Here is a 23,130-nt window from a genome sequence, read left to right as displayed (position 1 = left end):
TGCACCCAGTGGCGGAGGAACCCGGGGCAGGACGAACCGCCCGGCGGCGCACATGCGACGTCTGTACGGACTGCGCATGCACGGCATCCCTTACGGAGTGCGCATGCGTGGCAGCCCGTGCGGTCGCTGTGCGAGAGGCAGCCCTTATGGACGCCACGTGCCCTCAGTTGCTCTACAGCTGGGGGGAGGCAGGGGCCATCTTCTCATGCCCCCCCGAGTGGCACCTGGGGCAGCCCGCCCCCTCTGCCTCCCACTTCGTATGCCCCTGCTTGCACCACACCAAACTTGTCGCTGCCCTGTCAGGTTAGCAGTGCGGATGAGGTCAGGTGGGCTATCCACTCCCAAGAACTCTTTTTCATGGTCAGTCACTACCAGTACAGACCACATGAGCATACATGCAAAGTTGGGATGCGGGTGGTGCTGTGGTCTAAACCACTGAGCCTCTTGGGCTTGCCGATCAGAAGGTCAGCAGTTCGAATTCCTGTGACGGAGTGCGCTCCTGTTTCTCTGTCCCATCTCCTGCCAACCTAGCAGTTCGAAAGCACACCAGCACAAGTAGATAAATAGGTACCGCTGCGGTGGGTAGGTAAATGGCGTTTCCATGTGCTCTGGTTTCTGTCATGGTGTTTCATTGCACCAGAAGCGGTTTAGTCCTGCTGGCTGCATGACTCAGAAAGCTGTCTGTGGACAAACGCTGGCTCCCTTGGCCTGAAGCGAGATGAGTGCCGCAACCCCTTTGACTGGACTTAACCATCCAGGGGTCCTTTGACTTTTTTTTTTTTTAACATGTAAAGTGAGTTGGGTATTTTGTCCCAATCACTTTGCCCTTGCTTGCGTTTTTGTCCGTCCTGGACAGGAGCCACACCAGGGCAAATTCAGAATTGCTTCCGCCGAAGGTGTAGCGAGGCAAATGCTTCAAAATTCTTGCTCTGCATTAAACCACAGGCTTCGGAGTTAGCGCTGTAGGCTGCCTGCCACTTGTCAGTTTGTTTGCCTTTTTGTGTCATAAGGTCTAGCCGTGTGCAATTAGCTGCTGAGCAACCAGTAAGAACTAACAAAGTGGCAATGGCGACGGCTTCTCCTTACTGACTTCTGCCTGGTGAACCACCTGAAAGTGCATTGCAGATCACTGTTTTGAGAATCACTTGCGATTTTTAATCAGTGGTGCAGCTCCCTTGGTGTACCACTTTGCATTTTCTAGATGCGAAACTTGAGAACAGTAGATCATGGATCTGAACACAGGTGAAGTAACCTTAAGGGACTCTCAGGATCTGATGCCAGATGTAAATGTTGTTGAACCAAATACAGATAGTGACCATAGTGCTATCAAATTCAATATATATATAAATGGGCAATTGCCAAGAAAGTCCAGCATATTTACATTTGACTTCAAAGGAAGAAACATCCCCTAGAAATTTGGGGAACTGGTAAAAGAGGAAGTTGAAAAGAGGAGTCAAAAGTGGTTAAATCTCTCCATAATGCTTGTGGTTATTCAAAGGCACAATATTAGAAGCTTGGCTAAAATATACGCTGTATATCATTTGTTTGCTGCCTTTCCAAAGTTCAAAAACATGCTCAGGACAGGACTGCTTCCAACATGAGAATACACATAACTGCAAACATAATGAAACTACTCATAAGCAATATTCGTAGTTGTTTAGTCGTGTCCGACTCTTCGTGACCCCATGGACCAGAGCACGCCAGGCACTCCTGTCTTCCACTGCCTCCCGCAGTTTGGTCAAACTCATTTTTAGTAGATTTGAGAACACTGTCTCGTGTTTTGAGAACCATCTCGTCCTCTGTCGTCCCCTTCTCCTTGGGCCCTCCATCTTTCCCAGCATCAGAGTCTTTTCCTGGGAGTCTTCTCTTCTCCTGTGGTGGCCAAAGTCTTGGAGTCTCAGCTTCACGATCTGTCCTTCCAGTGAGCACTCAGGGCTGATTTCCTTCAGAATGGAGAGGTTTGATCTTCTTGCAGTCCATGGGACTCTTGAGTCTCCTCCAGCACCATGATTCAAAAGCATTGATTCTTCGGCGATCAGCCTTCTTGATGGTCCAGCTCTCACTTCCATACATCACTACTGGGAAAACCATAGCTTTAACTATACGGACCTTCGTTGGCAAGGTGATGTCTCTGCTTTTTAAGATGCTGTCTAGGTTTGTCATTGCTTTTCTCCCAAGAAGCAGGTGTCTTTTAATTTCGTGGCTGCTGTCACCATCTGCAGCGATCACGGAGCCCAAGAAAGTAAATTCTCTTACTGCCTCCATTTCTTCCCCTTCTGTTTGCCAGGAGGTGATGGGACCAGTGGCCACGATCTTAGTTTTTTTGATGTTGAGCTTCAGACCATATTTTGCACTCTCCTCTTTCACCCTCCTTAAAAGGTTCTTTAATTCCTCCTCATTTTCTGCCATTACATAAGCAATATAGAAAACATTAAAAAATACAAAACCAAACCGAACAATTTCCACAGCGTATAGTTTTGTGCCAAAGGATTTGTGCAAAAGAGACAAGTGTGTCTGTCTGCCTTGAAAGTGGAGGAATAAAGCCTGACTCTGCCCCCCTTGTTTCCACTTGCGCTGTGTGCAATCACAAATGTGAATTAAATTAGACCTCTTTTCTCCGCTGCCAATGTTGATGGAGGAACTAGCAGATGCTTTCCAAACAATTGATTCCATTTGGGGCTCGGCGCATGATTCCAGACCTCATTAGAGACACTGATGGCAGAAGCAAACCTTGTTGCCTCTTGTACGTCACTCTTCTTGTAAATACCGTTTTGGCAGGAAAGCGGAGTGAAGAAAGGCTGCAATTTCGACCAGGTGTCTCTTAAAGCCTTTTATTGCCTCTGAATGATCTGCCGTGTCTTCAACTTGTTTAAACTGTCAATACATTGGGGGAAAGTGCCTTAATTTGACTCTCATGAAAAGTAAACTTGCCAAAGCTCTTTTTTATTTTTCAGAATTTTTTTTAAAAAATGTTGGCACAATTTTCTATTTTCTTTTTCACAGCTTAGCTGTGAAAAAAATATGAGGGGGAACAAGAAAGGAGTAAAATTTTGTAACCAATAATATTTTCTTCCGAAGGCAAGTTTCGTTCTGTGGTGTTTATGTTTATAGCTATAAGACTTCCTTGCTAGCGCTGTTGATGAAGCAGAGAATGGGGAAAACGCAGGGTTCCCTCCCTTTCGATGGGAAGTTACTTTCACGGGAATAGTCCTAGTACCACCGTATTCTACCATGGTCAGACCCCACCTGGAGTACTGGGTCCAGTTCTAGGCACCACAATTTAAGAAGGATGTTGACAGGCTGGAAGGTGTGCAGAGGAGGGCAACCAAGATGAACAAGGGTCTGGAAACCAAGTTTTATGAGGAGCACTTGAAGGAGTTGTATATGTTTAGCCTGGAAAAGAGGAGATGGATAGGAGACAGGATAGCTATCTTCAAATATCTGAAGGGCTGTCCAGCAGTGGAGCAAGCTGATTGGGCACCTGGGGCAGCGCACGTGCCAGCCGCCCACGTGGCGTGGCCAGCCGGGGCAGGACGCTCCGCGAGGCCTCCGAGGAGTCGGCCTGCTTCCTCCCACTCTGCTGCCCTACAGCTGAGGGGGAGGCAGCGGGCGGACCGTTTGGGCGCTCAGGATGCTGTGTCACTCCCGGGAGAGACGCATGGTTCGGACGCACTACAGGCCCCGCGGTGAGTGCCGCCCGGCATTTTGTCACCCCCCTCAGAGGTAACACCCAGGGCAGCCCGCCCCCACCGCACCCCCTTCCTCCGCCCCTGGGGCTGTCACATGGAAGATGGAAGGACCCAAACCGATAGATTCAACTTACATGAAAGGCAATTCCAACTGAACATCAGGAAGAACTTTCTGACAGCTGGAGCTGTTGAATGGTTGAACAGACTCCCACTAAAGGTGATGGACTCTCCTTCCTTGGAGCTTTTTAAACAGAGGTTGGGTGGTCACCTGTCATACAGTTATCAAATCACCCCTCGGTCGTCTTTTCTCCAGGGTGAATGTATATTATCACCCTTCTTAAACTGCTGTGCCTGTTGGGATTTCATTCCTCCCGTTGCAGGGTGCGTGATTGTTTTCATCACATGTCTGTGTTGACATTCCATACTGTTGGAGTCACGAGAACGGAAGTTCAGTTACGCTGTTCTGTTGTACTATCGCTTTTCTGTTCTCTCTCGGAGATGAAGGAGGAGAGAGGACCCATGATTTCTTTTGTTCTGTTTAGTATGTAATAAAGTAGCTTAGAAATCCACACCTCCAATGCCTAGCTACTGCTTGGACTCTGCTATTGTACTGTGTGCACATATCTTCGGATATGTGTCGCAGAAGCGCATCGGGAAAGAAGAGTGATGAATCATTCTGAGGGTCACTTATGGGGGAGAATGTAGCTGCCTGGTGTTCTCTAGTTGGTGCAAGAAGCCCAGTGAGGTCCAGCTCCGTGTGCCCATTCACCAACAGAGCCCACAACTAGACACGGGCAAGATGGACCAACAGCCTCTTTTATTATGTTCTTAAGAGACCAAAGGATGTGATGCCTGTTGCACTTGCTTGAAAATCCAATGCTCCATTGAAGAAAATGTTCCATCTAACATTTGTTTAAAAACCTGAAGCATTTTTGTTAGGGATTGTAGGGAAAGATCTGCCAAAAAAGCTGAAAAACATCTTCATGTATGCGACAACGGCTGTGAGAGTCCTAATAGCACAAGGATGGAAGACTGAAGAAATTCCAACTAAAGAATCATGGCAAGAAAAACTGATGGACTATGCAGAACTGGCAAAATTGACACATAAGCTACGGGACAAGGATAACTGTGACTTTAAAGATGAATGGGAACCCTTTACAAAGTATTTGAAGAGGCAACAAAGTGAATTGGACTCATTGGCAGGTTTTGAATAAACATCACAAACTTTTTATTGACAATAATCAGTTAAATAATTTAAGGATTTAGACAACTTTGTAACATGCAGAGAACAGCATTCACAGAGAAACCAAAGACTGGAACGGAGGGAAGTCAGGGGGGTGGGGGGGTGGGTTTTGTGGGGGGGGAGGGAGGAAACAGAGGGGAAATTAAGCATGACATGTTTTCGGATAATATGTTTTGTTTAAATCTTTAATAAAAATTATACAAAAAAAGAAAAAAGAAAATCCAATGCTCCCACGGGCATTGAAAAGTTAATGACCCCCGCCGTAGCAGAGTGCAACTCTTGCCAGTTATGTGAAATTTCCACCCACCCATTCATTGTACTTCTGAACTGGCCTTTTTCCAAGTCAGGGAAACTTAGAGAGTCCCATCCACAGAGGGCAGAGATGATGGGAGGCGAGAAGGCAAGAGTCAGGGGTTTTGAGGAGAGCCCTTTGTCGGCACATGGGTTTGCATAGGCGCGCATGCACCCAGTCTGAGCCCCTGTAAGTATTGCTGGCTCATGTTCCGGCTCTGGCATTTGAAGCAACTTCGTAAACTCCTCGTGGTTTTTGATTATTCCGGCTGTGGCTGGAGAATTCAAAGCACCAGAGAGCCAGCCATCTTAGCCATTTTGTGTCTTCCGTTAACCTGCCCTAAAGGCTGTAAAGGCAGCCTCTTCATCTTTTCCTTTTCGCTCGCCTCCCGAGTGACATTAAAGCCATGCAAATAGTTCCTATAGCAACAGGCTCTTTTACCTCTGACGCAAAGGCTCCAAATCATGGGCGATTCTCTTCTCTTCCTATTCAGATTTTATCTTCTCCCAACTGTTGCGATCCTCTCTTTCATCCAACGTCATGTCTGCCGATGGGGAGTTTGCACTCCACACATGCTCTAAATGCCCCAGCGGCGCATGCTTTATATTTGTTGTAGGCAAATGCATTTCAGAGGGTTGGACTGGATGACCTTTGGAGTCCCTCCCAAAACATACACAGAAGTTAAATTCTATTAAGTTCAGTGGACCTTGCTGTGCTTTTACCTGGGAGTAAGTCCTGTTGGACATCATCATCATCATCATCATCATCATCATATTTATACCCCGCCTTCCTGGCCAGAGCCGGGCTCAGGGCGGCTAACACCAGTAAAATTACAATAAAAACATAATGGGGGGGGACACAAGAAGACAATTTAAAATACGGGTTAAAATGCAATTTAAAATGCAGCCTCATTTTAAAAGTAGCCCATAGATCAAAACCATAAGGGGAGGGAAACATAAGGGTCAGACTGAGTCCAAACCAAAGGCCAGGCGGAACAGCTCTGTCTTGAAGGCCCTGCGGAAAGATGTCAAGTCCCGCAGGGCCCTGGTCTCTTGTGACAGAGCGTTCCACCAATTCGGGGCCAGTGCTGAAAAGGCCCTGGCCATAGTTGAGACCAATCAAATCACCTTGCGACTTGGGACCTCCAAAATGTTGTCATTTGCGGACCTTAAGGTCCTCCGCAGGGCATACCAGGAGAGGCGGTCCCGTAAGTACAAGGGTCCTAGGCCGCATAGGGCTTTAAAGTTCAAAACCAGCACTTTAAACCTGATCCTGTACTCCACCGGGAGCCAGTGCAGCTGGTATAGCACCGGGTGAATGTGATCCCACGGCAAGGACCCTGTAAGGAGTCTCGCCGCGGCATTCTGCACCCGCTGGAGTTTCTGGATCAGCTTCAAGAGCAGTCCCACGTAGAGCGAGTTCCAATAATCAAGCCTTTGTTAGCATCTGTGTAGGCGGGTATAGGATCACACTCCTGTTTGCGTTTGATTTCAGTAGGACTTAAAAGCATTTCCCTTGGGCAGGAAGTCCAGTTTCCTTCGCTAGTTGACTCTGGTTCCTAAGCGTCACCTTCTTAAGAGCAGCCCTGTCAGAACCCAGGCATAATAACCGCTGCTAATACGATGGCGATGTTTCCGTCTGTTATTTCCGCACCAGGGTATAAGAGTCATGTATTGAATTCATTCTCACAACAACCTTGCGAGGTTGGCAGTTTTGTAGCCATTTCACAGAGAGTGATTGGCCTTTCCCGACCTGGTCCAGCACCCTGTTCTCACAAGGCCACAGTAATAATAATAATAATAATAATTTATTATTTATACCCCGCCCATCTGGCTGGGTTTCCCCAGCCACTCTGGGCGGCTTCCAAAAGAATATTAAAATACTATGTTACATCAAACATTAAAAGCTTCCCTAAACAGGGCTGCCTTCAGATGTCTTCTAAAAGTCTGGTAGTTGTTGTTCTCTTTGACATCTGGTGGGAGGGCGTTCCACAGGGAGGGCGCCACTACCGAGAAGGCCCTCTGCCTGGTTCCCTGTAACTTGGCTTCTCGCAGTGAGGGAACCGCCAGAAGGCCCTCGGTGCTGGACCTCAGTGTCCGGGTAGAACGATGGAGGTGGAGACGCTCCTTCAGGTATACTGGACCGAGGCCGAGGTATACTGGACAGCTAGCTGCCTGTGGGAAACCAGCGAGTAGGATTCATGCATAAGAACCATTCTCCTGTCCTGAGGCTTCCAGCAACGGGTGTTCGGAAGCACAGCAAAGTTTATATTGTTTGATTGTGTTTTTATATTTTTGCTGGAAGATGCCCTGAGTGACTGGGGGAAGCCGGTCAAATGGATGGCAAACAACAACAACAACAACTTTTTATTATTTATACTCAGGGTAGCTTCCCACACATATAAAAACATAATAAAATGCCAAACATTAAAAGTTTCCTAATACAGGGCTGCCTTCAGATGTCTTGTAAAAGTTGTGTACAGTGGTACCTCTGGTTGCGAACGGGATTCGTTCCGGAGCCCCGTTCGCAATGTGAGCAGAACGCAACCCACGTCTGCGGGTCGCGATTTGCCGCTTCTGCGCATGGGTGTGACATCATTTTGAGAACATGCGCGAGCGTAGAAACCCCGAAGTAACCCTTTCCGGTACTTCCGGTTCGCTGCGGGACGCAACCTGAAAATAATAATAATAATAATAATAATAATAATAATAATTTATTATTTGTGCCCCGCCCATCTGGCTGGGTTTCCCCAGCCACTCTGGGCGGCTTCCACAAAGACCAAAAATACACTAATATGTCATACATTAAAAACTTCCCTGAACAGGGCTGCCTTAAGATGTCTTCTGAATGTCAGGTAGTTGTTTATCTCTTTGACATCTGATGGGAGGGCGTTCCACAGGGCGGGCGCCACTACCGAGAAGGCCCTCTGCCTGGTTCCCTGTAGCTTTGCTTTTCGAAATGAGGGAACCGCCAGAAGGCCCTCGGCGCTGGACCTCAGTATCCGGGCAGAACGATGGGGGTGGAGACGCTCCTTCAGGTATACTGGGCCGAGGCCGTTTAGGGCTTTAAAGGTCAACACCAACACTTTGAATTGTGCTTGGAAATGTACTAGGAGCCAATATAGGTCTTTCAAGACTGGTTTTATGTGGCCTTGTGGCCACTCCCAGTCACCAGTCTAGCTGCTGCATTCTGGATTAGTTGCAGTTTCCGGGTCACCTTCAAAGGTAGCCCCACGGAGAGCGCATTGCAGTAGTCCAAGCGGGAGATAACCAGAGCATGCACCACTCTGGCGAGACAGTCTGCGGGCAGGTAGGGTCTTAGCCTGCGTACCTGATGGAGCTGGTAGACAGCTGCCCTGGCTACAGAATTGACCTGCACCTCCATGGACAGCTGTGAGTCCAAAATGACTTCCAGGCTGCGCACCTGGTCCTTCAGGGGCACAGATACCCCATTCAGGATCAGGGAGTCCCTCACACCTGCCCACCTCCTGTCCCCCAAAAACAGTACTTCTGTCTTGTCAGGATTGAACCTCAAAGACGTAACCTGAACCGAACGTAACAAGAGGTATGACTTTAGTTCTAAATCTCCTTGGCATCTGATGGGAGGGCATTCTACCGGGAGGGCACCACTGCCGAGAAGGCTCTCTGCCTGTTGTTGTTGTTGTTGTTATTGTTGTTGTTGCTTCCAACTGTGGTGGCAGAGCATAGCCAAAACAGCTAGCACCCACCGATTACCTCTCCTTTATGAATTTGTCCAGTCCTCTTCTAAAGCCATTCAAGTTGGCAACCATCATTGCCTCCTGTGGCAGAGAGTTCCACAGATTAATTCTTCGCACTGCATGAAGACACCCTTTATTTATCTGTCCCGAATCTTCCAACATTCTGCTTCATTTGCTGCCAACGAGCCCTGGCATTAGGAGAGAAACTTTTCTCCATTCACTCGCTCTGGAGGCCTTTGAAGTCCCCATCAGTCACACAGCCAGAGCTGATGGACAGGAGTTGTGCTGCACAACGTGTGGAGGGCGCCAGGTTGGCAAAGGTTGCCTTGCGGGAAGGGAGTTGGCCAGAGGCAAACGTAATTCTCCAGACACTTCCTGGTGATGGACATGACAGAGGAGCCAGAGCAGCTCCATCCCTGGTCGCCAGGGTTACCTGCCTCCATCTGGCTGTGCACAGGAAATTAAAACCACCCGCGATAGCATATCACTATCAGCCCTAAATGGCAGCTCCTAGGCATCGGTGGCCGTGTTTGCGAGAGGTGTCTGTGCGTCCGTGTTTGTGTCAGAGGAAGCTGTAAAAGAAAAGGCGTCTAGCACAGCTGTAGGTTTTTTTATATTAGCTTTTGAGTCACTGGGAGACGGGGCGGGGAGCTTTTGATCGGCTTCGAGGGTGGGGACCGCTGCCCGAAAGCCCTTTTGTTCTTATTCAGATTGGCTCTTGCACAGGAACTGTGTAAAAAGTACAAAATGAAGTCCAGCTACGCCTTTATGCACAGACTTCCTTTCCTTCCCTCCTTCCCGAGGGCAGGTAACCCAGAGTGGGAAAATTCCAGACGGCAGAAAATGTGCGATTCTGGTGCCGCCTCTTTCGACTTTCCCCATCTGCTTTACAGTTTGTTTGTTTGTTTTGTTTGTTTGCTTGCTTGCTTGCTTGCTTGCTTGCTTGCTTTCACAATAGTAGTGCAAGGGAGGCAGCTGCTGTACCCATTTTACAGATGAAGAACTGAAACAAAGATGTTACTTGGTAGGGTCATGGCAGCCTCATTGCAAAAGGGATGCTTTTTAGAGCATGTCTGGTCCCAGGTGCAATCGCTGCCGTTTCCCAGGAAGGACTTAGGAGAGTGCCCTGTCTGAAATAATAATAATAATAATAATAATAATAATAATAATAATAATACATTTATTATTTATACCCCACCCATCTGGCTGAGTTTCCCCAGCCACTCTGGGTGGCTTCCAGCAAAATATTAAAATACAATAATTCATCAAATATTAATAGCTTCCCTAAACAGGGCTGCCTTCAGATGTCTTCTAAAAGTCAGATAGGTGTTTATTTCCTTGACGTCTGTATCGTTCCAATTTTAGTATATGTGCTGCCAAAGCGAGCACAGTTATTTCCTTGACATCTGGTGGGAGGGAGTTCCACAGGGCTGGTGCCACTACCAAGAAGGCCCTCTGCCTGGTTCCCTGTAACCTCACTTCGCGCAGGGAGGGAACCGCCAGAAGGCCCTTGGCGCTGGACCTCAGTGTCCAGGCAGAACGATGGGGCTGGAGATGCTCCTTCAGGTATAGTGGGCAGGGTTGCTGCCAGTCAGGTTCGATAATACTGACCTGGGTGGGTCTGTGGTCTGACTCTGTATAAGGCAGCATCCTATGCGCCTAAGCTGAGACACAAACTAAAATCTCACAGATCCAAGTCTAACGGTGCTCCTGGATCCTTTGCTGTCGCTCGAGGCTCAGGTGGCATCGGTGGCCCGGAGTGCCTTCTATCAGCTTTGGCTGGTGGCCCAGCTACGCCCCTATCTGGACAGGGATAGCCTAACTACTGTTGTCTGTGCTCTGGTAACCTCAAGGTGGTTGTTGTTGTTGTTTAGTTTAGGAAGGGCCAGAGCTTGGGATACAAGGAGACTGCAATTTCTGTCCTGCCCTGCTTTCGTTGCAATACACACTGTTTCCATTCAGCTACAGTTCGGTTTCTGCTAAAGCCATTTTTCTACCCACTGAAGTTACCATAATGAATTGTGTCGGGCAAGTCAACCAAGCCTTATGAGGAACGGTTGAAGGAGTTGGGTATGCTTAGCCTGGACAAAAAAAGACTGGGAAGCGATAGAATTGTTGCTGTTTAGTCATTTAGTCGTGTCCGACTCTTCGTGACCCCCTGGACCAGAGCACGCCAGGCACTCCTGTCTTCCACTGCCTCCTGCAGTTTGGTCAAACTCATGCTGGTAGCTTCGAGAACACTGTCCAACCCTCTCATCCTCTGTGGTCCCCTTCTCCTTGGGCCCTCCATCTTTCCCAGCATCAGGGTCTTTTCCAGGGAGTCTTCTCTTCTCATGAGGTGGCCAAAGTCTTGGAGCTTCAGCTTCAGGATCTGTCCTTCCAGTGAGCACTCAGGGCTGATTTCCTTCAGAATGGAGAGGTTGGATCTTCTTGCAGTCCATGGGACTCTCCAGAGTCTCCTCCAGCACCACAATTCAAAAGCATCAATTCTTCGGCGATCAGCCTTCTTGATGGTCCAGCTCTCACTTCCATACATCACTACTGGGAAAACCATGGCTTTTATTATACGGACCTTTGTTGGCAAGGTGATGTCTCTGCTTTTTAAGATGCTGTCTAGGTTTGTCATTGCTTTTCTCCCAAGAAGCAGGCATCTTTTAATTTCGTTGCTGCTGTCACCATCTGCAGTGATCATGGAGCCCAAGAAAGTAAAATCTCTTACTGCCTCCATTTCTTCCCCTTCTATTTGCCAGGAGGTGATGGGACCAGTGGCCATGATCTTCGTTTTTTTGATGTTGAGCTTCAGACCATATTTTGCGCTCTCCTCTTTCACCATCAATAAAAGGTTCTTTAATTCCTCCTCACTTTCTGCCATCCAGGTTGTGTCATCTGCATATCTGAGGTTGTTGATATTTCTTCCGGCAATCTTAATTCCGGTTTGGGATTCATCCAGCCCAGCCTTTCGCATGATGAATTCTGCATATAAGTTAAATAAGCAGGGAGACAATATACAGCCTTGTTGTACTCCTTTCCCAATTTTGAACCAATCAATTGTTCCATATCCAGTTCTAACTGTAGCTTCTTGTCCCACATAGAGATTTCTCAGGAGACAGATGAGGTGATCAGGCACTCCCATTTCTTTAAGAACTTGCCATAGTTTGCTGTGGTCGACACAGTCAAAGGCTTTTGCATAGTCAATGAAGCAGAAGTAGATGTCTTTCTGGAACTCTCTAGCTTTCTCCATAATCCAGCGCATGTTTGCAATTTGGTCTCTGGTTCCTCTGCCCCTTCGAAATCCAGCTTGCACTTCTGGGAGTTCTCGGTCCACATACTGCTTAAGCCTGCCTTGTAGAATTTTAAGCATAACCTTGCTAGCGTGTGAAATGAGTGCAATTGTGCGGTAGTTGGAGCATTCTTTGGCACTGCCTTTCTTTGGGATTGGGATGTAGACTGATCTTCTCCAATCCTCTGGCCACTGCTGAGTTTTCCAAACTTCCTGGCATATTGAGTGTAGCACCTTAACAGCATCATCTTTTACAATTTTAAATAGTTCAGCTGGAATACCATCACTTCCACTGGCCTTGTTATTTGCAGTGCTTTCTAAGGCCCATTTGACTTCACTCTCCAGGATGTCTGGCTCAAGGTCAGCAACCACACTACCTGGGGTGTACGAGACATCCATATCTTTCTGGTATAATTCCTCTGTGTATTCTTGCCACCTCTTCTTGATGTCTTCTGCTTCTGTTAGGTCCTTACCACTTTTGTCCTTTATTATGGTAATCTTTGTACGAAATGTTCCTTTCATATTTCCGATTTTCTTCAACAGATCTCTGGTTCTTCCCATTCTGTTGTTTTCCTCTATTTCTTTGCATTGCTCGTTTAAGAAGGCCTTCTTGTCTCTCCTTGCTATTCTTTGGAAATCTGCATTCAATTTCCTGTATCTTTCACTATCTCCCTCGCATTTTGCTTGCCTTCTCTCCCCCGCTATTTGTAAGGCCTCGTTGGACAGCCACTTTGCTTTCTTGCATTTCTTTTTCATTGGGATGGTTTTAGTTGCTGCCTCCTGTATGATGTTGCGAGCCTCCACCCATAGTTCTTCAGGCACTCTGTCCACCAAATCTAAATCCTTAAACCTGTTCCTCACTTCCACTGTGTATTCATAAGGGATTTGACTTAGATTGTATCTTACCGGCCCAGTGGTTTTTCCTACTTTCTTCAGTTTAAGCTTGAATTTTGCTATAAGAAGCTGATGATCTGAGCCACAGTCAGCTCCAGGTCTTGTTTTTGCTGACTGTATAGAGCTTCTCCATCTTTGGCTACAGAGAATATAATCAATCTGATTTCGATGTTGCCCATCTGGTGATGTCCATGTGTAGAGTCGTCTCTTGTGTTGTTGGAAAAGTGTGTTTGTGATGACCAGCTTGTTCTCTTGACAGAACTCTATTAGCCTTTGCCCTGCTTCGTTCTGATCTCCAAGGCCAAACTTGCCAGTTGTTCCTTTTATCTCTTGATTCCCTACTTTAGCATTTCAATCCCCTATAATGAGAAGAACATCCTTCTTTGGTGTCACTTCTCTAAGGTCTTGTAAGTCTTCATAGAATTGGTCAATTTCAGTTTCTTCAGCACCAGTAGTTGGCGCATAAACTTGGATTACTGTGATGTTAAAAGGTCTGCCTTGGATTTGTATCGAGATCATTCTATCATTTTTGAGATTGCATCCCAGTACAGCTTTCGGCACTCTTTTGTTGACTATGAGGGCCACTCCATTTCTTTTACGGGTTTCTTGCCCACAGTAGTAGATATGATAGTCATCCGAACTGAATTTGCCCATTCCCGTCCATTTTAGTTCACTGATGCCCAGGATGTCAATATTTATTCTTGCCATCTCATTTTTGACCACATCCAACTTACCCAGGTTCATGGTTCTTACATTCCAGGTTCCTATGCAATATTTTTCTTTACAGCATTGGACTTTCCTTTCGCTTCCAGGCATATCCGCAACTAAGCGTCCTTTCGGCTTTGGCCCAGCCGCTTCATCAGCTCTGAATCTACTTGTACTTGTCCTCTTCTCTTCCCCAGTAGCATGTTGGACGCCTTCCGACCTGAGGGGCTCATCTTCCAGCATCATAACTTTTATATGCCTGTTGTCTTTGTCCATGGGGTTTTCTTGGCAGGGATACTGGAGTGGCTTGCCAGTTCCTCCTCCAGGTGGATCACGTTTGGTCAAAACTCTCCACTATGACCTGTCCATCTTGGGTGGCCCTGCACGACATAGCTCATAGCTTCTCTGAGTTCTTCAAGCCCCTTCGCCACGGCAAGGCAGTGATCCATGAAGGGGCAAGATTACATTACCGCAATGCATTAAATGTAGGGCTGCCCCTGAAGACTGCTTGGAAAATTTGGCTGGTGCAGAATTTGGCAGCCAGGTTGCTCAAGATGGTGTGAGCATTTATCACCGATTCTGCCTGCCACTTAGTTTCCAGGCCCAATTCAAAGTGCTGGTTATGACCTATAAAGCCTCAGGACCTCAATTCCTCAAGGACCACCTCTCCCCATAGGAATAGTTCCAGACCCTGCAATCATCATCAGAGGCCCTTCTTTGTGTGCCTCCTCCTCGAGAAGTCCGGAGGTTTGCAACACAAGAAAGAGCCTTTTCTGTGATGGCCCCCTGTTTGTGGAATGCTGTCCCCAGAGAGACTCACCTGGTGCTATCATTACATGTCTTTAGGTGCCAGGTGGAAACATTCCTCTTTACCCATACCTTCGGCCGTTAAATAATCTATGGCCTGTTAAATGGGGGTGGTGGTGGGGGGAGGACTGTTATTATTTAAGCTGTATTTTAATTAACTGTTTTTGATTTTTTCTTTTACACTTTATTGTAATTTATTTTTGGTGTTAGCTGCCCTGAGCCCGGCCCTGGCCGGGGAGGGCAGGTTATAAATAAAACATCATCATCATCATCATTATTATTATATTTTATTATTCTGTGTTAGAGGGGTCTTTTCTTCTGGTGGCAGACGACAGAACCACGAGACCGGTGTAAAACACTCAAGCAAAGGTTTTATTACAGCTATACAAAAACAAGAACACAAAGCATGTGGCTGTTCTCTCTTTGCAGGCAAATTCAAACTGCAACTTCTCCTTTTGTACTCATCACTAGCTGTACCTAATCAGCCTAGAAAACCTCTCACAGAAACCGTTCTTAAAGTTACAATCATCTTCTCTGTTTCTTTGCATAATGACTCCTAACATTCTGTTCATTATGTTCTTAATGTTGTGCACTTCCATGGGACCTTTGGATAAAGGGCAGTCTATAAACCAAGCAAACAATAACTAAATACAGTGGTACCTCGGGTTACAGACACTTCAGGTTACAGGCGCTTCAGGTTACAGACTCCGCTAACCCAGAAATATTACCTCAGGTTAAGAACTTTGCTTCAGGATGAGAACAGAAATCGTGCTCCGGCGGCGTGGCGGCAGCAGCAGGCCCCATTAGCTAAAGTGGTGCTTCAGGTTAAGAACAGTTTCAGGTTAAGAACGGACCTCCGGAACAAATTAAGTTCTTAACCTGAGGTACCACTGTAACTCTGTAGTCGCAGGCCCAGGTAATTTAGCTCATGTATATTCTTCTATGAGGACTAGACGCTTGTTTTAAAAGGGACGGGGTTTGTTCTGTCGGTGCAAGCATTTCAGTTTGTCAGGCAGAACAATCTCACTTCTCTTCCCTTGCACACTGAGCCAATTGTGGGGGGCATTGTGTGTGTGTTTGTGCGGCGACGGCAGGGAGTAGAAGCAGAAAGCCCCATTTGCAAACAGAAGTAATAGCCCAGGGCTTCCAATGATTACAGTATTTTTCGCTCTATAGGACGCACTTTTCCCCCTCCAAAAATTAAGGGGAAATGTGTGTGCATCCTATGGAGTGAATGCAGGCTCCTTGGCTTCAACGATAGCAACACGAAGCCTCCGAAGCGCAGAGGGAGCGCTCTCCTCGCTCCGGAGGCTTCGCGTTGCTTTCGCTGAAGCCTGGAGAGCGAGAGGGGTCGGTGCGCACTGACCCCTCTCGCTCTCCAGGCTTCAGGGATAGCCGCCTGAAGCCTTTGGAGCGCAGCAGGACCTCGCGCTGCGCTCCAAAGGCTTCGGGTTCCTTTTGCTGAAGCCAAGAGAGCAAGACTCTCCTGGCTTCAGCAGAGAGGGAGAGCTGCGCAGCTCCCCTTCAGCCAAGCGAGAGGAGAAATGGAAGGGGCTCCGTTTCTCCTGCCGCTTCGTTGAAGGGGCGCTGAACAGAGAGGGGGAGATTTTTTTTTCTTGTTCTCCCCCTCTAAAACAAGGTGCGTCCTATGGTCCGGTGCATCCTATAGAGCGAAAAATATGGTAGATGAATCTCTCCCATAAAACTGGGCCAGCCAGATGCAGAAATCTGTGCCTGTGTCACAGAAGTACAAATGTGCAGAATTATAATATATAATTCGGCCAAACAAGGATCGATACCAGATATTTGGTTTGGTGACGACCCAGTTGGGAACAGCGAGGGCGGAAGCAGTCAAAAAACACCGTTCTTCCTTCACCGTGATTAGTAGCAACTTGGTAACTACTAAGGAGAGCCAGTGTGGTGTAGTGGTTAAGAGCGGTGGACTTTTAATCTGGTGAACCGGGTTCGCTTCCCCGCTCCTCCACATGCAGCTGCTGGGTGACCTTGGGCTAGTCACACTTCTCTGAAGTCTCTCAGCCTCACTCACCTCACAGAGTGTTTGTTGTGGGGGAGGAAGGGAAAGGAGAATGTTAGCTGCTTTGAGACTCCTTAAAGGTAAAGGGACCCCTGACCATTAGGTCCAGTCGTGGCCGACTCTGGGGTCGCTTTACTGGCCGAGGGAGCCGGTGTACAGCTTCCGGGTCATGTGGCCAGCATGACTAAGCCACTTCTGGTGAACCAGAGCAGCGCACGGAAACGCCTTTTACCTTCCCGTCGGAGCGGTACCTAGGGTAGTGATAAAGCGGGATATCAAATCCAAACTCCTCCTCTTCCTCCTCCTCCTCCTCCTCTTCTCCTCCTCCTTCTTCTTAATGTGCTTTGCTTAATTTCAGATGTACTAAACGATGCCATATTTGATGAAGATCACGACGAAATGGTGATCGTGAAGGACATAGACATGTTCTCGATGTGCGAGCACCACCTGGTTCCATTTGTGGGAAAGGTAATTTTTGACTTCCATCACCCTTTCTCACTTTTTTTTTTAAAAAACCAACCACACACACAGAATGAGCAGGCGTATGAATCTGAATGTTTGGTTCACCAAAGCCTTTAGGGATTCCATCAGCAAGTTATCGCAGAATCGTAGAATCAAAGAGCGGAAAGTTACCCGCAGGGGTCATCTCTTCCATCTCTCCCCTGTCATTCAGGGATCTCAGCTAAAGCAGCCATGGCAGATGGATGAAAAGGAGTGAAAAAAAGGGAAAGTAACACAGGCAACGTCTACGTGTCTGGGTAGACTTGTCTGAACAAAAATGTTTTAAGCGGGTGCCTTCTTGATGCATGTTTGTTGTGGGATTAGCTGTGTGAGGATTATTGTCATTGTCTCATTGATCTTTAATAATAATAATATTATTATTAATAATAATAATAATAAATTTTCTTTATACCCCGCCCTCCCCGGCCAAAGCCGGGCTCAGGGCGGCTAACACCAGTAAAATTACAGTAAAAACATAATAGGAAAAAAACCTAATTTAAAATACAGGTTAAAATGCAATTTAAAATGCAGCCTCATTTTAAAAGTAGCCCATAGAGCAAATCCAAAAGGGGAGGGAAACATAAGGATCAGACTGAGTCCAAACCAAAGGCCAGACAGAACAGCTCTGCCTTGCAGGCCCTGCAGAAAGATGTCAAGTCCCGCAGGGCCCTGGTCTCTTGTGACAGAGCGTTCCACCAAGTCGGGGCCACTGCTGAAAAGGCCCTGGCCCTAGTTGAGATCAATCTAACTTCCTTGAGGCTCGGGACTTCCAAAATGTTGTCATTTGTGGACCTTAAGGTCCTCCGCGGGGCATACCAGGAGAGGCGGTCCCGTAGGTATGTGGGTCCTAGGCCGCATAGGGCTTTAAAGTTCAAAACCAGCACTTTAAACCTGACCCTGTACTCCACCGGGAGCCAGTGCAGTTGGTAAAGCACTGGATGAATGTGATCCCACGGTGAGGACCCCGTAAGGAGCCTTGCAGCGGCATTCTGCACCCACTGGAGTTCCTGGGTCAGCTTCAAGGGCAGCCCCGTGTAGAGCGAACTACAGTAGTCAAGCCTGGAGGTGACCGTCGCATGGATCACTGTGGCCAAATCAGGGCAAGAAAGGTAAGGGACCAACTGCCTGATATGGCGGAGATGAAAAATGCCACCTTTGCTGGGGCTGCGACCTGCACCTCCATGGAAAGGAAGGCATCAAAGGTTACACCTAAGAAGGCGCTGGCACTAATTGAGCCCCTGCATGATTGATTTGCATGTAAATGCCACCTTTTCCCTCCCAGGAGCTCAAGGAGACATCCATGGTTCTCCCTCTCCCCATTCAATCCACACAACCACCCTGTGAGGTAGGCTAGGCTGAGAGGAGGCAGTGATCAGGCCCAAAGTCACACCTAGTGAGCTTCATGGCTGAGTGCGGGGATTTGAACCCTGGTCTCTCCCAGGTTCCAGTCTGAAACTCTTAACCCAGCGTTTCCCAAACTTAAGTCTTCTGCTGGTTTGGACTACAACTCCCATCATCCCTAGCTAGCGGGACCAGTGGTCAGGGATGATGGGGGTCGTAGTTCAAAAAAACCTGGAGAAACAGCTTGGGTAACCCTACTCTAACCACTACAACACAGGGCTGTCTTTCTGGTCCTCATGGAACAGGATACTTGGGTAGTGTTTGTTATTGTGTGAGAAGTAAGTGTTGACCTTAGCCACATGGGGGCAAGCCAAGGGCTTCATTGCCTGTTAGTTTTGCCTGCGGCTCTGTTTCACCTGCGGGACACAGGTGGCGCTGTGGGTTAAACCACAGAGCCTAGGGCTTGCCGATCAGAAGGTCGGCAGTTCGAATCCCCGCAACAGGGTGAGCTCCCGTTGCTCGGTCCCTGCTCTTGCCAACCTTGCAGTTCGAAAGCAGGTCAAAGTGCAAGTAGATAAATAGGTACCTCTCTGGCGGGAAGGTAAACGGCGTTTCCGTGTGCTGCTCTGGTTCGCCAGAAGCGGCTTAGTCATGCTGGCCACATGACCCGGAAGCTGTACGCCGGCTCCCTCGGCCAATAAAGCGAGATGAGCGCCGCAACCCCAGAGTCGGCCACAACTGGACCGAATGGTCAGGAGTCAGGAGTCCTGTTTCACCTGCGGCTGAATTTTCTGCAAATTTTAAGACACCGCTGCCGAATTTGCTGCCCAGAATTGCCACCCGGAACCGAGCGAATGCTGGTGCAGAGCTCAGCACTGATCTAGCCGGCAACTGGCATCTGGGTCATAGCTGTCAACGTTTCCCCTTTTTAAAGGAAAATTTCCTTATTCCGAACAGGATTCCTCGCAAGAAAGGGGAAAAGTTGACAGCTATGGTCTGGGTGGGTGGGGCGGAGTGTTGGCAGACAGCTTTTCCAGTGCTGGATTCAGAAACCCAGACTCAGGAGCCAAGGAAACCCGAATTGCGTAAAAGAGGATAAATGGCACGAGTTGAAATTGCGTCTCTTCGGTCATTTAGTACAATTTGCTTTGCTTCAAAGCGAGTTTTGCAAGGAAGGGGGTGGTGGTAAACAGAGGAAGGCTCAAGCTGTTTCCAGGACGTGAAAGCGTAACTTGCTTGTTGAACATTCAAGAATCAGGTTTTTAGAAAGTGGGTGATGTGTGTGTGGAGAGAAAGAGAGAGAGAGTCTCTCTGATGTCTCCCTGCAAATCCTCCCAATGCTGTTTCTGGAAACCTTTCCTTGCCGAAGTCTTTGCCGACTTCCCTCTGGAAAGGTTGCCCCCACTGTCTTTGCACTGGTCTCGCTTCCTTCATCATAGCTTCTGACATTTCATTTCAAAGCCCTTCGTACCAGCAGCCTTCCTCGAGGGCAGACGTCTGTGCATTAAACCTGATTACCCTGGACATAAGCTCTGATCTCTTCCAGGTCACACGAACCGTCAGTTAAAAAGGCAGCATCGCAGGAGCACAGAACCTGCTGTGAGCAATAAACTTCTGCTTTATTCCGCCCCCCTCTGTTTTTTATATTTTTTTAAAAAGAGAAGCTTTTTCCAAAAGATTCAAAAGTTCTGGATGCTGGGAGTTCAGAATCTAATCTGTGCTCAGATTTATTATTATTATTTGTTATTATTATTAATACTACTACACAATCAGGAAAGAGCTGGGGAAGCAAAAGGACTCTTCCCCCATCACTGTGGGAGGAAATAATAATAATAATTAATAAATTTGTACCCCGCCCATCTGGCTGGGTTTCCCCAGCCACTCTGGGCGGCTTCCACAGAGACCAAAAATACACTAAAATGTCACACATTAAGAACTTCCCTGAACAGGTAGGGAGGAAGCAGGAAAGTGCCCCAAATCTCTGGCAAGGCCTTGAGCCTTCTAGCATGATTATGGTTTAATTACTGTCTACCAGCTCCACCTGGTACGCAGGCTGAGACCCTATCTGCCCGCGGACTGTCTCGCCAGAGTGGTGCATGCTCTGGTTATCTCTCGCTTGGACTACTGCAATGCGCTCTCCGTGGGGCTACCTTTGAAGGTGACCCGGAAACTGCAACTAATCCAGAATGTGGCAGCTAGACTGGTGACTGGGAGCGGCCGCTGAGACCACATAACACCGGTCCTGAAAGACCTACATTGGCTCCCAGTACATTTCTGAGCACAATTGAAAGTGTTGGTGCTGACCTTGAAAGCCCTAAACGGCCTCAGTCCAGTATACCTGAAGGAGCATCTCCACCCCCATTGTTCTGCCCAGACACTGAGGTCCAGCGCCGAGGGCCTTCTGGCGGTTCCCTCACTGTGAGAAGTGAGGTTACAGGGAACCAGGCAGAGGGCCTTCTCGGTGGTGGCGCCCGCCCTGTGGAACGCCCTCCCATCAGATGTCAAGGAAATAAAAAACTACCTGACTTTTAGAAGGCACCTGAAGGCAGCCCTGCTTAGGGAAGTTTTTAATGTTTGATGTTTTATTGTGCTTTTAATATTCTGTTTGGAGCTGCCCAGTGTGGCTCAAAATAAATTATTATTTTTATTGTTGTTATTATTATTATTATTATTGCTTACACGACATGGTCAGTGTGCATTGTAGCCAAAAAGCGGGGCAGGTCCATGCCTCAATGAACTTAACAATCCAAAATGAAACACTCTGGGACTGGGACCAAGAGGACCAGAGATACAATAACAATTGGAATAAATTTACTGAATATATAAAGGAGAACAACAAAAATATTAAGACACTAGCAGGACTGGAATAACACCTCCAATGTAATACAGTAGAGTTATGACAATAATATACGCAAAAAGTATGTGATGTATATACCAGCGGTCGGGAGGGAGGGAAGTCAGGACTTGGCAAAGTCAAAGGGATTATAATGTGACAATAAGGATTTTTGGAAAAAGAATTAATAATAATAATAATAATTTATTATTTGTACCCTGCCCATCTGGCTGGGTTTCCCCAGCCACTCTGGGCGGCTTCCACAAAGACCAAAAATACACTAAGATGTCATACATTAAAAACTTCCCTGAACAGGGCTGCCTTAAGATGTATTCTCAATGTCAGGTAGTTGTTTATCTCTTTGAGGGCGTTCCACAGGGTGGGCGCCACCACCGAGAAGGCCCTCTGCCTGGTTCCCTGTAGCTTTGCTTCTTGCAATGAGAGAACCGCCAGAAGGCCCTCGGAGATGGACCTCAGTGTCCGGGCTGAACGATGGGGGTGGAGACGCTCCTTCAGGTATACTGGGCAACAATTACATGTTGAAAACAATAAAAATTTATTTGCAAAATGAAACACTCTGGAAACGAGGCAAAGATAAACAGGGAATCAACATGCAAAGTGACTTTTTTTGTTTTTAGAAGATCACTTTTGTGCACAGGCTTAGTTATGGTCAGGCATGAGAAACGAGAGTGGAGGCTGTATCTGGCCACATCTGCATTCTACATTAGATGCAGTTTAGTACCACTTTAAACAGTCGTGGCTTCCCCCAAAGTCTGAAACTCCAGAGAGCTGTTGCCAGTCAGTGCAGACAATACTGAGGAAAATGGGCCAGTGGTCCGACTCTGTCTAAGGCAGCTTCTTGCATCGCTCAGGCTACAGCCAAGAAGTCCTCAATGGCAACCACAATTGTGGATTTCTTTCTGGGGCTTGGCAGCAGCTGACTTCTGCTCTGGAAAAGAAGAGTTTTTTTGGGGGTATTTACTTTCTGCTCTCCAGCCAGAAAAGCCCCCAAACTTGGGCTCTGACGCTTGTTTTTTGCTCTTTTCCTCCCTCGTTAAAATGATGGCACTGCAGCGCCCGTAAGATTATTCTCTTCTCCAGAGAAAGTACATTCTGTGGCTTTCCTAATTGTTATTGTTATTTTTTTTTCTTTCTAAGCAGTTCCAGCTAATTTGGCAGGGGACAATTTGTCCCTTCTGGCAGCTCCATGTTCAGTGGGGCTCTTCCTGATGCTTTGATCACACAGACACAACCACTGCCTGTGCCCCCCCTCTGGGTACCAGTTGCTGGGAGCCATCACAAGTAGAGGGGACTGTCTTTTGAACTCGGGTCCTGCTTGTGAGCTCTCCGTCGGGGCATCTGTGAGAACCCTGAATGAGACGGCCTTTGGGTCTGATCCAGCAGCCCAACTCTTCTTAGAGTCGTGAAGAAGCCTTGGCCTTTACATTTGGAAATAAAATAACATTAATAATAATAATAATCTAATTTAATAGCTCTTCTCTCTCTCCAGGAGACATAAGGGAAACGATTTACGTAATGGCGAAACTTACCAGAAGCATCAGAAATCAAAATAACAAACTTTTTCTAAAAGAATGGAAATGGTTTATTGAATATTTACAGATAAATTGTGAACAGATAAAAACATTAGCAGGATTAATGAAATTACCTGCTGTTTTATAAGGGCATATATTTACAGTAGATATATAAGTGAGCAAGTTAAATGAACTTGAGTATGCAGAAGACATAAACAAATTAATTTAAGGAACCACAGGAAGAGGGGGAAGGAAGTCAA

The 23,130-nt window shown here is 47.3% G+C and overlaps 1 protein-coding gene across 1 annotated transcript in view; it reads left to right on the top strand.

Moving 5' to 3' along the window:
* GCH1 (GTP cyclohydrolase 1) overlaps positions 1-23,130 on the top strand; it is a 49,693-nt gene that overhangs the window by 5,445 nt on the left and 21,118 nt on the right. The window contains exon 2 of the mRNA XM_080992791.1: positions 17,022-17,131. Coding sequence (XP_080848917.1) covers positions 17,022-17,131 — 110 coding nt within the window. The remainder of the gene's footprint in view (positions 1-17,021; positions 17,132-23,130) is intronic.

The sequence above is a fragment of the Podarcis pityusensis genome (assembly GCF_964106645.2).
Source record: "Podarcis pityusensis genome assembly, chromosome: 1".
Taxonomy (NCBI): domain Eukaryota; kingdom Metazoa; phylum Chordata; class Lepidosauria; order Squamata; family Lacertidae; genus Podarcis; species Podarcis pityusensis.
This window is presented reverse-complemented; position numbering and strand designations above follow the sequence as displayed.